The sequence below is a fragment of the Calonectris borealis genome, chromosome 1 (genome assembly GCF_964195595.1).
Source record: "Calonectris borealis chromosome 1, bCalBor7.hap1.2, whole genome shotgun sequence".
Lineage (NCBI taxonomy): Eukaryota > Metazoa > Chordata > Aves > Procellariiformes > Procellariidae > Calonectris > Calonectris borealis.
Genome location: NC_134312.1, coordinates 1,666,509 through 1,680,283, shown reverse-complemented (window position 1 = coordinate 1,680,283; position 13,775 = coordinate 1,666,509). Strand labels below are relative to the sequence as shown.

Here is a 13,775-nt window from a genome sequence, read left to right as displayed (position 1 = left end):
GCTTATCTGAAACCTTGGGGCAGGGGAGGGGCAGGGGAAGGGAGGGGGTAGATTATACTAAATCCCCAGAGTATTTTTGAGTGTGACTGTGTTTAATTCCATCCTTTCCATATGTTTCAGGTCAGGAACTGTATGTCTAGATGTAATCAATCAAACTTGGACAGCTCTCTACGGTGAGTTCGGCATTTCCCCGAAAGCTGATCACGTGAGCATCCTCCCTTGGTGTGTTAACACAACACAGCTTGCTGGGTACAGATGATCTAAGCCAACTCTTTTTTTTTTTTTTACTGAAGTTTCGGACTCCTCACTGAGCCAAGATCACGTGAAAAATAAGATTTTCATGTGAAAATACTTTCATAACCTGTTTTTATGCCAGAGAGGTGAAAATATTCTATAAACCTCACAAAGGATCGCTCAATCCATTGCTTGGCAGTGTCTGGCAACGGCACAACAGCACCCAGCCACGATTCAGCATTGAAAGAGAGGATTGACTGTATCTAAAGTGAAACCTAGTTTCAGCTACCCCATCCATGTTTTATACGTGCATTTGAGCTGGTATTCTTTGTGCACAAGGCTATGATCCCACTTCTACGGAAGATGGCACCAGAAACCATTCCTGTTTGTCATGGCAGCATCATTTCGTTGCAGGCCAGGAGGTGGTAGTGCATCTAATGACTGCACTGCTTGCTGCAGAACGTTTTGGGTTTCCCGTTAGGTCTTGTCTGGCTATAACTCTCCTTTTTAGAGATATTAAAAGATCAGCCAGTAGCTGAAGACCCATTAAAATAGCATTTAGAGAAGGCTGAAATTGTTAAAAGGAATACAGTTGAGTATCTAGTCTAGGTTGGCTGCATTTTAAAAATGGACATTCTTCCGATGCTCCAATTATGCTTTGTGGAAGAGTATTCAGGGGAATATGCACATCAAATCGTTGTGTTCTTCCATGAAAAACTGATTTTACCTATGTAAGTTGAAGCTTTGAAGCAGTTGCTAGAGAGACAAGCTACTTCACCTTCCTCGCAAGCACAATTTGTAAGGAAATACCAGACTTGGTGAATCCTGGGTGGGAAATTGCTATAGCAACTTGTTGAACTTGACTGCTCATCAGAATGCCTAAAGTCCTCATGTCGTAGGTGCATGGCATACGCTTCACATGGTTTTGTTGTGAGAGATCAGCTTAGCCGCGACCCAGGTGGTGTTGCTAACGGAGGAAGAGGATGCTCTTGTGTCCTGGGAGGATCTGATGCGAGGAGGAGGAATTAAAGCGGTGTTAGCAAACCAAGCCCTCTGCTGGGGATGAACTTGCACGGTTCAGCCGGCGGCAGAATCCAGCACAGTGCGGCGTGTGCTGCTGTCCCAACCCTTAAGTGCCACCTGCAGATCGTGGGGATGGCCGGACAAAAGAAAATCGCTCCAGTGTAACTGTGGTTTTTGTCCTCTGGCAGTCTGGGTTTTGCTTTGGAAGCCATGCATGGATAGGCTCCCTGTTCTGCAGCATGCTCTCACAGACGGTCACGGTGGGGTTTCTGCACTATTTCCAAACAATTTCATAGGAGGGCTTTCTGGGAGAGGTTTCCTAATGAGTGCTGCTGTATTTTTGTCATTGTTATTGCTCGTAAATGTAGAAAAAACAACTTTGGTGTTTGCTGTGTTTACAATGTATTAATATCAGCAAGCCTGCAAAAATCTTCTCCATTTTTCCTCGTGATGTCAGTGATAGGTGTGAGGTAACTTGAAGGTATCAGGTGTGTATTCTGTACGGAGCACCTTCCACAGTAACTGGTGAAACCTGGCCTTAGAAAGTGCATTGCTTGACAGTCACCTTATTTCAGACTTCCCTTGCCTTGCCGCAGGCTGCCTTGAAGCTGCAGGGTGGACCCTGGGGGGACTGCATTCGCTCTGCCCCTTCCCTCAGAAGTCACCAACACTAGAGTGCCTACATCTCCTCCGCTTCCAGGGCTTTGCCTCCTTGTCTGAAGTCAGGAGATGGCCTGTTTCTGAACATGAAATGAAAATGAAATAGTATTCCCCGGTGCCTCTCAGCACAGCTGTGTTGTTTGGAGTGTCACCCCTTTAAACCAGAGGAAATGGGTCAGATAATTCAAGGAGCAGCTAAAGTGGAAGAGACCCAGAATAGCTACCAATAAATTCATGAAGACCTCGTGGTTAAATTCCCTCTCCTTCCCTAATGAAGTATCAAGTCCTTAGTGCTGTGGTTGGGCTTCCTGCACATGTTCAACTAGTTCCTGCTGAACCAATGCTGCTTTTGGGGGTTTGAAAGAAGGAGGAAATTAATGAGGTCTCTTAAAGAAAAGAAGAAAAAAAAAAAAAATCCCTGCAGTGTGTCCTGTGAGCCATGGTGGCCTTCCAGGGCTCTGCTTGCTCAGCCTACATGAGACTTTAGTTGTCTAATGGCCACAAAGAGGTACTTGATCTAAGCCTGCTCTGTGGAGAGACTTGTCCCAAGAGCAGGTGGTTTCACAAACTGAAGTCAACTTCTTGCTGACGGTGTCTGAACCCAGTCCCTAGGAGATTTAACTGGGCAAGCCACTAACATGGCAGAAAATATAGAGCATTCTCACTGTTTTTTGTGGTCCTGGTTTGGAGTAGGATCCTTCTTCCAGTTGCTGTTGTGCTTCATCCTAGAAGCAGCTGGTGGCACCTGGCTCAGTGTGCCAGCCATGGCAAACTTGGTCAAGGTACCATGCGCGCCTTAAAGTGCTTCATCACTGTCCTCAGCAATATTGGAAGGGGCAACAGGTTCAATATAGCAGAAGGAGGTTTCAGGGTAAAAGCACCTAATTTCTTAGGCCTTTCCTCCTGCTCGGCAGGGTTTATGCTGAATGGGCGACCGGGGTAGTCATAGCATAGTGTCTGTACGTCCCGGACACGTTGATGCAGGAGGGAAGAACTGACAAAACTTCGAGTCTCCTTAAATTCTCTTGAGCGAGATCTGAAAGCACGTTCTGAAAGCATGCCCGTTGGTAGATTTGCAGAGGTGGTAACGTCGGGCAGTGGCGATGATCTGCCTGGACCTACTGCGCAGCTCTTCTGGGGCTGTATCTTCGCTGGCGATGGAGTTAGAGCCCGGTTTTCTGGCTACAGCCCAGAGCCAGAGTAACTGTTTGCACAGGGAGAGCACTTGGAGATCTCTCCCCCTACCCATTTTGATGAATCTTTTAGAAAGTTAAGGGCTCTGAGGTCCCTGCCCTTCGTCAGGTCTGGTTGAATTTAGCAGCTCCGTGGGGCTCGGCGATGGCTGGGCTCAGGAATAGTCACACAGCCTTGTTCCTGTAAGAGGCAGGCTGAGATGGTTAACTGCTCGCGTGGTGGATCCTAGGGAGCGTTGGGCTTCCCTTCTGACAGCTCCACTTTCTCCATGCTAGAGGGGACTGGTGATGCTCATCCACAGGCAGGATTCCTCTGCCACCAGGAAGGAGACGCTCCCTTTAATTAGGGAGGAAAGGGGGATCCTGATAAAAGATGTGTAGAATATTCCCGAACAAAACCCAACAGAAAACCCCACATAACGAATGCTGGTCTGCCTGTATCAGCGGCTCTCCAGTGGCTAAAGCGAAACCTGGCGTACAGCCTGGACTGGGGGTTTAATCTCTGCTCTGTGTGGGTGCGTGTGGTCCTTCTGAAGCCCTCAAGGAGAAATAATGACATAGGGCTTGTTTCTGAACACCTCCACCACTGAAGTGTGGTACTTGTCATCTTAGGGATGTGGGAAGAGGGTTTCGTGTATCCACAATTACTCATCGGCACCAGAAGTATGTTTCTTGTTGTGGATTATTTAGTGACAGATGCCAACTAGCACCAAGGTGTTAATGTGAGCTCTTCACATTCTGCGAATTGTTTTGAATTGGAAGAGGGACTTGTTGATTGCTCTTTCTATTAACACAATCATACAATCATAGAATGGTTTGGGTTTGAGGGGACCTTAAAGATTGTCTAGTTCCAACCCCCCTGCCATGGGCAGGGACACTTTCCACCAGACCAGGTTGCTCAAAGCCCCATCCAACCTGACCTTGAATGCTTCCAGGGATGGGCCATCCACAACTTCTCTGGGCAACCTGTTCGTGCCTCACCACCCTCATAGTGAAGAATTTCTTCCTTATATCTAGTCTAAATCTACCCTCTTTCAGTTTAAAGCCATTACCCCTTGTCCTATCACTACATGCCCTTCTAAAAAGTCCCTCTCCAGCTTTCCTGTAGGCCCCTTTCAAGGGTACTGGAAGGCTACCTTATAGCCTTCTCTTCTCCAGGCTGAACAACCCCAACTCTCTCAGCCTGTCTTCATAGGAGAGGTGCTCCAGCCCTCTGACCATCTTCGTGGCCTTCCTCTGGACTTGCTCCGACAGGTCCATGTCCTCCTTATGTTGGGAACCCCAGAGCTGGACGCAGTACTGCGGGTGAAGTCTCACCAGAGCGGAGTAGAGGGGCAGAATCCCCTCCCTCGACCTGCTGGCCACGCTTCTTGTGATGCAGCCCAGGATACGGTTGGCCTTCTGGGCTGCAAGCGCACATTGCCAGCTCATATTGAGCTTCTCATCAACCAACACCCCCAAGTCCTTCTCCTCAGGGCTGCTCTCAGTCCATTCTCCACCCAGCCTGTATTTGTGCTTGGGATTGCCTAATCAATCTAAAGCGATCATCTAAAGCGCTTTGGAAGGTGCTTTATGCTTGAGATACGTCAATTTAGTCATGGAGCATAAGGCATTTAAAGATGGTAATAGAAGGAGGCAGAAGTAGGAGAAGAATTCAGTGAGGGGTGAAGCACAGTGCTTTGTTTTTCTTTTTTCCTTTTTTTTTTTAAGCCAGGGCTGAGCCTCAATGGGAGACAAGACAATTGTGTCCTTCCACTTTGCTTACCCCACAGATACCTGTATCTACGTTGTTGGGATGTCAAGTAGTTTGTGCAGTGAGCTGGGGAGCTGCAGCATACCTCCAGCAGCAACAGAAGCTCTCTTATCAGCCCTGTGTGTGCTTCCCCCGATGCCATTTCCTTTATTTCAACTTGCATCCAGATTTTCAGTGCGTTTGCATTTGAAGCTTTGTGCTGCTGTTCCAGTGCCAGTGCTTGCGGGGTGATTAATCAGACTGACTGTGGGTCTGTGGAGGTGAACAACTGTGTCTTTCACTTGCAGATCTCACCAATATATTTGAATCGTTCCTGCCCCAGCTGCTGGCTTATCCTAACCCTATAGATCCTCTAAATGGTGACGCTGCAGCCATGTACCTCCACCGACCAGAAGAGTACAAACAGAAAATTAAAGGTAAGGGCGTAAATAACATATTGCGGAACGAGTGGCGTTACTGTGATTCCACCCTGGGGGGATGAGGACTGTCTTTGCTGCGTGTTTGTGTGTCAGTGCCCCATTCCTTCCCATTACAGGGTCCCCGTCCATTTTAAATGGGGGTAGTGGATGAACCGCTGCTGCGGTGTATGCAGAATGTGGGGCAGGGTTTTTAAATCAATTAGCAGACCCTAAGCAGGGAAGGCTGTGAGCAAACTGGGTTAGGATTCAACATGATTTTGAGAGATCGGAGAAACGATCCACAAGAAAAGGTGTGCGACCGAAGAAGGGATGAGGAAAAGTGCTAAACTGAAACGGGAGCATCCAGTTGCACATTTACTGGGTAGAAAGTGGCTTGTTAGCAGTTCTGTGGAAAGTGATCTGAGAGCAGCAATCAAGGAATTGGTGATGCTGTTGCAGAAAGCGCTTTCGTTCTGTGACAGAGCAGGGTTTTTCGGTAAATCCTTCCTTGCTACTTCCTAGTTCAGTCAAGGCTTAATAGTGCTGTGCCCGGTTCAGGGACTGACATTTAAGAAAGCTGCAGACCAATTAGTAAAGTCTGGCAGGGTGTAACAAGGGCATACGGTCTTGAATATGTGTCTTAAGAGGAGAGAGGGAAAGAATTGGAGGAGTTTAATCTAGAGGACTGAACAGGGTTCGTCTCAAAGGTGCCTTCAAAGAGGAAGGGAATGATTTACCCCGTGATCAGCGTGAGCAGGATGTGGTCACAGGCGCGTAACTCGGCTGGGGGAGCCCAGGCTAAACATTAACAGTGACTGGTGAGGGTAGGTGAGCGCTGGCAGAGCCGGTGAGGTGCTGGTGCGTCTGCTCTTGGAAAGGTTGGAAGGACGTGTTAGACAAGGCTGAGGGATAGAGTCGGTACCTCCTTGGGATCAGGGAAGAGACTCAAATACTTTGGATAAGACTGGTGTTAGAAGGACTGTCCTAGCAAGCTAGTACGTGAGACAGAAATTGAATTAGTTCTGCAAACATAAGAAATAAGATAAAAAATAAGAATTGCGCTTTAAATTTGTGCTCTGCCTTCCCTAAAATCAGCTGCATGCAGGCAGGAGCAGGGCACCATTTCCTGATGTGACAAGCCTATGGCAAAGCCATGGACTTTACCTCTCCCTTGATCCAGTGAACACAATCATCATTTAATCCAGCCGTGGGATATTTACAGCCTTTGGCCCAGATTTGGTCTTCAACGGAGTTTTTTAAGAGACCATGGCTGCCTGATATTTTTTTTTTCTTCCTTTTTTCGTTACTGAATAACTATAAGACTTGTTTGTCCATGGGAGCCCTGCCAGAAAGGTTTGCAGGGCCTGTTCAGCAAGGAGAGCCTCCATGAGCGGTACGATCTAATCGCCTTCCCGGTGTGAGGTGGTGTAGCAGGTTTCCTAACGGAGCGTTGTGAAAGCTCGCTCTTGTTTGGAAAGTGCAGGTATCCCAGAAAGACACGGGATTTGGTGGTGGAGTCCTTCCATCAGCTCTACCACATCGCTCCAGAGTGGTTAAACCTCGAGTCACTTGGTTCTGATGTGAAATGACCCTTCATCAGCTGCGATTTTTGTTTGAGGGCAGAGCTACAAATGAGGCCAAGCAAAGCCATGATTTAAATACTGAGTTATTCAGCCCACTTTGCTTGACTCCTCTGACAGCTGCATGACAGGATGGTAAGAACTACCCTGCAGATCTGGCCTGCTCAGTATCCTGAAGTCCACTGCCTTTTTTTCAAATGGCAAAGCTTCCAGGCAAAATGGTTTGTCAGATAAAATCTCCGGGGCCAACACGAGGGTCTCTTTGGGTGTCCTCTATGCTTTAATGAAACAGGAATAAAAAGAGAGACATCCTTGAAAAAAGCAAACAAACTGATGCTAGCCAACAGCAGGTGCTTCAAGGACATCCCTCAGGGAAGCTAAATGGGATAGTCTGCTCCCTCGTTTCCATCCTGACAGCCAGGTACAGGCCATGAAGATGATCTGGAAGGAGTTTTAAGTGCTTGCAACATGTCTCATGTTCCATATACCCGAGAGTCCTGCTTCTGCTGTCTCTTCCCAGGCTTGCGTGACAAGTATAAGATAGAACTAAACACTGTCATTCCTCATATTGTAGCGTTTTTAAAAATAGCCTTGGACATGTTAAAATTGATGCAATGGATTGTAGCAGCTTCTCTGCTCTGGGAAACTCAGTAGCGCAAATACATAATTTATTGCTGCATTTCTTCATTTTTTAGTTATGAGCGCATAGAACTGTTGTTTGACATAGATGTAGTGAAGAGATGGGCATAGGCTTAGAAATGTGGCCCAGGATTTGTAGTTCCTGTGATTCTTGGTATGAGACCCAAACAAGTAAGGATTTATCGTGAAACTTGTAAATGTCCGTTAATATTACCAATATGCAGCTGAAGACTGCGGTTCTTAGCGTTAGAGCCTCCATGTAGATGAAGTAGTTCATGGACACAGAGCCAAGTGCTCCTTTAAGATCTCCCTGATAGCCCTTGGTGAGATGGCTTGCCTGATCGTCGGCAGAGCACCAGAGGGTGGGCTTCAGATACGCAAAAATGGCTCAACGTTTGCTTGTGTTGAGCTGTTGGGAATTGGTGCTTAACTCCTGTGTGTCCTTTTCTTTCTCTTTGGTAGATCTAATATGAAAACTTCTTTTGGGTGGGTGGCGGTGGTGAGTAACAGCAGCTGAAGGGTGCTGAGGGGCAGGTTGAGTGTTTGCTGGGAGCAGAGGACATCTCTGGGAGCAGTTCTCCCATCCCACGTGTCGGCTCTGAAGTTCCATTAGAGTCCTTTGAAACACCAGTATGGCTCATGGGCAGGTACCAGCCACGGGGCACAACCACAGCTTGTTCTTGTTGCTCCAGGGTTTCAAAACAGTTGAATCAAAGCTGTGTTTCCCCTGGTAGGAATGGGTGCATCAAAGGTTTCCCTTCTCGATGTGAACAGGCTTCTGTGGAAGACAGTTTGTCAGTATTATTTAGATGTTGCCATTTTCTTCCCTTAATAGACTGAAGCTCCCTCGAAGTTTGACCTTTCCCAGATTAAACCTTCAGAAAAACCCAGCCCAGGGGCTTGGTAGCTTTCCTGGGTAAAAGATGGCATTTTAAGTTTGAAGTGCTTCAAGCTGTGTTTTCACTTGGGCTCAAGCAGGCCTTTTCCAACAGTAGGAAACAGTGGCTTCCATGTCCGAATCTCCAGTGGCCCAGAGAGCACTTGAAGTAGTCAGTGAAGAAGCACTGCTGGCCTCCTGTCCTGCCATGGTCACTGGCATGTGTCTACTGTGTTTGGGGACTCCTGAGGCAGCCACAGCGTTTGTTTAGGTGGGTTTGGGGTAAACGTAGAGGGTATGTATTTCTAAGGTGCCCCATAAGAGGTTGCATTTATCATCCAAGGACACCCAAAGTCTTACAGCGAAGGAATTTGGGTTCGTTTTGCTGGATTGTGCAAGGAATAACAACTCACCTGGGGAAACGCCCCTTTTACAGAGGGAGATTAATTCCTGGAAAGCTATGGGAAGGGAGTAGCTGGTACAAGGATATGTCATGTTGGCATCCCATCTTCTTAGCTCTGCTGACTACTGCCAACCCACCTTCCTGTGTAAATTCTCTGAAGGCAGGCTGGTTTTTTGGGTCCCTCCTTCAGTTAGTCCCTCTCATCTTCAAGCCATTAGGTCTGTCACACCAATTCTTCTCACTTTGCAGTGTCCATCTCTTTTGGCAGATGGTCCCTGCCTCAGACTCTACAACTCCTGTCTGGGACAGGCAGGAGATGTGATCGGACAGGGCCTAGGCTCCATGGTGACACGGGCAAGCACCTTCCAAGAAGGGGCTTCTCCGTGGCCAGGACCTGAGGATGGAGCACAAAGGTGCTTTTCTGTTGATACTACGTGGGCTCCAGCCTGAGGGCAATCCGAGACCTTGAGCGCTCCGTGCTTCCCGGTGTTTACATAGCTGCCTTCAATACTTTATCAGTTCTTAACAAGTTCTTGTAAAACAGATTTGAACAGCTGCTTCTGTAGTCCGAGTGAGCAGGTTAATAATGTACGTTAAACACTCAGACTGAAGCTGCGTGCGTCATTAGATGGAGAAGCTGAAGCTCACTGGGCTCACCTTCCAGCCAGTTCTTACAGCTTTTCCAGGGTGGAACAGGTCTGCCAAGGACACCAGCTGCTCCATCCTGGGAACTCCTCCATGAAGTGTTGGCTTCGGGTTGCTCTGTCCTTACTGTACTCCTGAACCCGGAGTAACATACTTGGGCTCAGTGTCCCTACGTCAGCTCCAGAACTGTGGAAAAAACCATGATGATGATGCAGATCTCTTGCGGAGCATTGTCCCTTCCACGAGGCTGAAGGATGGAGGTGCAGAGGGAAAGAGGGACAGCTTTAAGAACAGCCAGGCTCCGCAAAGCGCAATCTTTAAAACCTGTTTATAGCACTTGGTTATCTGGCATTAGATGCATCCTCCCGCAGCTTTGTCAGTGCATCCATCACGATACGGTATGGAATAAAAAGCAGTGATCTGTGCTGCAGGAGGAGAGGTGCTCCCTGTGGACCTCGTTCCCTAGGAGGAATTAAAGAACATACGGTTGGGATGGCTGCTGGGCTGGGACTGGGATGTGACATTCATGTTTCCGCGCAGGGGCTCATCTTTGAGCGCAAAGGGGTGGTGGTATTCCCTCTTTCTCCATTTTTTCGATACTGCTGTTTGGAGGAGGCTTTGTCGTATTTTAGTACCTTCGTATCTGGAAAGATAATGAGTTCTCGACTGTAATTCCCCAATGGCAACGTGAGCACAAGACCCCTCTCCAGCCCAAAGTGCATGACCTGCGGTGTGGAGGATACTGAGGTTACATCGCTCCTTCACACCATGAAGCTGCTTTCTCAGTGTGAGGTGGCAAAGAGGAGGTCAGTAAGAGGAAGACTTGAAGTTGAGGCTGAGCACCCCTTCTTTAGCCCCGTTTTGTGCCAAGCTTTCACCCCTGCTCCGTTCTGCACACCTGCGTGCCGGTGAGGTGTATGAGGCTTTCTCAGCTCAAGGTAGCCTGGCTGCTGGGGACACCAGCCCCTCCTCGATCTCTGTGGGAGCCTCCTGCAGCCGCGAGGGGAGGAAAGGGATTGCCAGACTCGGTCTGACTGAGCCGATCCACTTCGCATTGCCTTTTTGCTCTGTCCCTCTGCAGGGAGGGGACGGTGGAAGCCACGGTTGGCAGCGGTTACTTTACCTGGGTGCAGGAATCCCAGTAAACCAGTTTTCCCGCTTGCCGTACAGCTTCCTGCTTGCTCCTGGCTGCAGTTCAAGGTGTTGGTCGGGGTGCCTAGAGCCAGTGTGGCTTGGACCCCGCTGCGAGACACGGTTTCCGTCGGTGACCTGCATTGCAGTAGCCCTCCTCCCCGCAGAGGGCTCCCCGCGGGTCCTTTTCAGCTAATCCTATGGCTGCTGTCTGATGTGAAGCAGGTTGCAAGAGTTGTGCTTTGAAAACAGAGCCTGGGGCCTGTTTATTTCAAGGCTGGGGAAAGGAGCTTTTGCTTTTCATTTTTTTTTTTAAAAAAAAAAGTGCAGCTATTCCTGCAGTAGTCTTCTGTTCTGCTTTCTCTGCCCATCCTTCCTTAAACTCTGCTTATGCTGAATTTAGTCTGGAAGTTTAGTCTGGCTCTCAGCTTGGCTTCGGTGATCTTTGTCCTGCGCTATCGGTTTAAACTCTCAGATCTTCATTTCTTACTCAGGCTATATGGTGACATCTCGATGGCTTTTTAGGCTTGTTCTCTAGGTCACCACGGTAGCTCCTATTTTGGCAGTAAACCGACTCCTGTCCTGTGAAGTGAGATACGCCATACCGGGGAAGACTTAGGTTGTTTCCAGCTACGAGTGTGCGTGATGCTGACGTAGGAGCCTTGGGATCATACTTGTTTTCAAGGGTCTTGCACGTCTCTAAGGTCTCCATCAGCTGTTTTCACACGTTGTCAGACAATGCTGCCTTTGGTCTGAGAAATATGGTAACCTGTATGACTTATCAAACATGATGTGACCCAACCAGCCGTTAGTCGTAGTTCACCCATCCTCTGACTGTTGAATATATGCTGCTTATATGTCTTTTCTTTTCTGTCACATACAGAATACATTCAGAAATATGCAACAGAAGAAGCACTAAAAGAACAGGAAGAAGGCACCGGGGACAGCTCATCTGAGAGCTCCATGTCCGACTTCTCGGAAGATGAGGCTCAGGATATGGAGTTGTAGTAGAAGAGGCAACCTGCTTTTCAGAGAGACTCTAATTTCCTAACCATGAGAAGCAGACTATAATATTCATATTTAAACAAAGCAATTTTTTTTATTACTAAACAGGTTTTTATGAATAATAGCATTGATATATATATATCACCCTTTAGATCTTGATTTTCTTGGTCATTTCTCGAACCCGAGGTGCATAGCATATTCCCACATTCCATTTTGGTAGCAATATGCAGCCCGAATGCATGCATTCAGATTCCATTTGGCCAAGTCAACTTGTGTGCTACTGAACTGTCAGCTAAAACAGCTGCCCTGGTAGGTAGGGAGTTAGCAAAAAGATGTTTGCTTTCTTATCGATGTTTCCAAAGACACCACCTTGGATGCTAACGTGGAACAGCGTTTTCTCAAAGTATAATATCTGGGGGATGATATACTAACCGTGTAGATCAGACAGTGGAATAAAAGGTGCTCCTTCAGGTCAACCTTGCTGATCGTATTTTACGTGGAGTCACATTAGAAAAAAAAATAAATAAAATAAAAACAAACGATTCAAATGCATGGAGCTATTCAGAGCATTGAAGCTTAAAAATTTTGACTTGGATTTTAAGTCCGTTTTTATATATGGACTCCTGCCTGCCCTTCTGAACTGTAGGGACTGACAACCACTGGTCTATTTGCTTTTGGGACTTTTGAAAGCCTTCATCTGGATGTTATTCACTTTCTTGGTCTGGATTACGAGCTGTTCCCTTTTTGGGAGGAAAAAAAAAAAAAACCACAAACGATGCTCTCTGAACAGTGCTTTGATTTAGCTGGAGCACATGTGAAGTCAAACTCTTACTTTGTCATAGTTTTGAAACTGCTGCCCTTTAATGGCTTCAAGTTTGCTTTTTTCCTCTTGCTTGAAGTATGGTTAAACACCTCGCAAACACTCTCCATCTCCTAAGAGGGTCCTCTGACCAGATGGATTAGCCTTGCTGAGAGCTTCAGATCCACGAAGATTGGCCCATTGGCTGTAGTCCACGAATCCACCGGCACTGATTTTATTTTCCTTCCCCCCCCCGGCTTCTGCACCAGCTTGGTTAGCCATCTGCTTGTGTGTGTACAACAGGATTAAAATTTCTTAAAAGTTAACAAAGAATATGATCTAGAAAAATTTGAGATGAATAAAAAAAGCCTAAAAGCACCAATTGAGGAAGCAAGTGAATCTGCTCTGTTTTGTGTTGTTTTGTTTTTTTTTTTTCCAGGATGCCTCTGAATTGAAATGTTTGATTTCTCCTGGTGTCTTTCAGCAAGCTGAGATTTTTGTTTGTTTGTTTGTTTTAACACTATGAAATCTAATATAGTAAATGTCTACCTGGGATGCCGGTATACTTGAATTTGGATAATTGTGCATTGGAGATTCAAACTAAGATGGATTTTTAAAGCTGAATGTTACCTGCTGTATTCTTTTGGAGGGGTTTGGACAAGATGTTTTAATTTGTGGTGCAACCTACAGGACAGTGCATGGAAAAAATCAACCCACCCTGAGCAACTCTCGAGCAGAGTTTTGAATGTCAGACTGGTACATATGTCATTTTCCCAGAATTGCTTTTTTTTCTTTAGAAATGCCACCAAGTTTTGAGTCATTGGGGTTGGAAGGTTACAATCCTATTTCTAATTCATAAAGCACAATCAATTTATTTTTTTCTTTTTGGGGGAAAAAAAAAAACCTCTTAAAGTACCACTTTGCTTTAGCATGATTTTCCTTAATAAAAATATACAAAGAATTTCCTTTATGTTAATTACGGGCATGAAGCAAAGGTTTTTCCTCTCCTTTTTCCCTTTTTTTATTTTAAAGCAGTAATGTTAGGGCTGTGGCTAGTGACTGTGCTGAAGTTCTCTATCTAGCATTTGTGGCTTGTCGGAAGGGTAATATTAACTATTTAACATGTAATGGTGTACTTAACTCTTATCTAGCACGCTGTTTTTCTCATTACTTTGGGGAGGGAGGGGCCACGTTTTGCTGGCACTGTTTAACTTGCTTACCTGCTGACCTAGCAGTTTGCTTGTGCTATAACCTTTACTGTAGGTGCTACTTAGGAGTAGAGTAAGTGCTGGGTGGTGATATCAGCTTAAAAGATTAAAAAAAAAAAAAAAAAAAAAAAAAATCACAATAAAAATTTGTATTTTTTCAATATTGTATAAAAATAGTGTTCTAATTACCTCATCCCCCTTCCTTTGCAGGTTTTTCTTCCCCGTCA

At 46.4% G+C, this 13,775-nt stretch overlaps 1 protein-coding gene across 5 annotated transcripts in view; it reads left to right on the top strand.

Annotated features, from left to right (window-relative positions):
- Positions 1-13,682, top strand: part of UBE2H (ubiquitin conjugating enzyme E2 H) — a 54,119-nt gene extending 40,437 nt beyond the window's left edge. For all 5 annotated transcript variants that reach the window (XM_075141770.1, XM_075141762.1, XM_075141787.1 and 2 more), the window contains 3 exons: positions 121-173; positions 5,151-5,279; positions 11,420-13,682. In XM_075141770.1, coding sequence (XP_074997871.1) covers positions 121-173; positions 5,151-5,279; positions 11,420-11,544 — 307 coding nt within the window. In that variant the 3' untranslated portion in view covers positions 11,545-13,682. The remainder of the gene's footprint in view (positions 1-120; positions 174-5,150; positions 5,280-11,419) is intronic.
- The last annotated feature ends 93 nt before the right edge of the window (positions 13,683-13,775 follow it).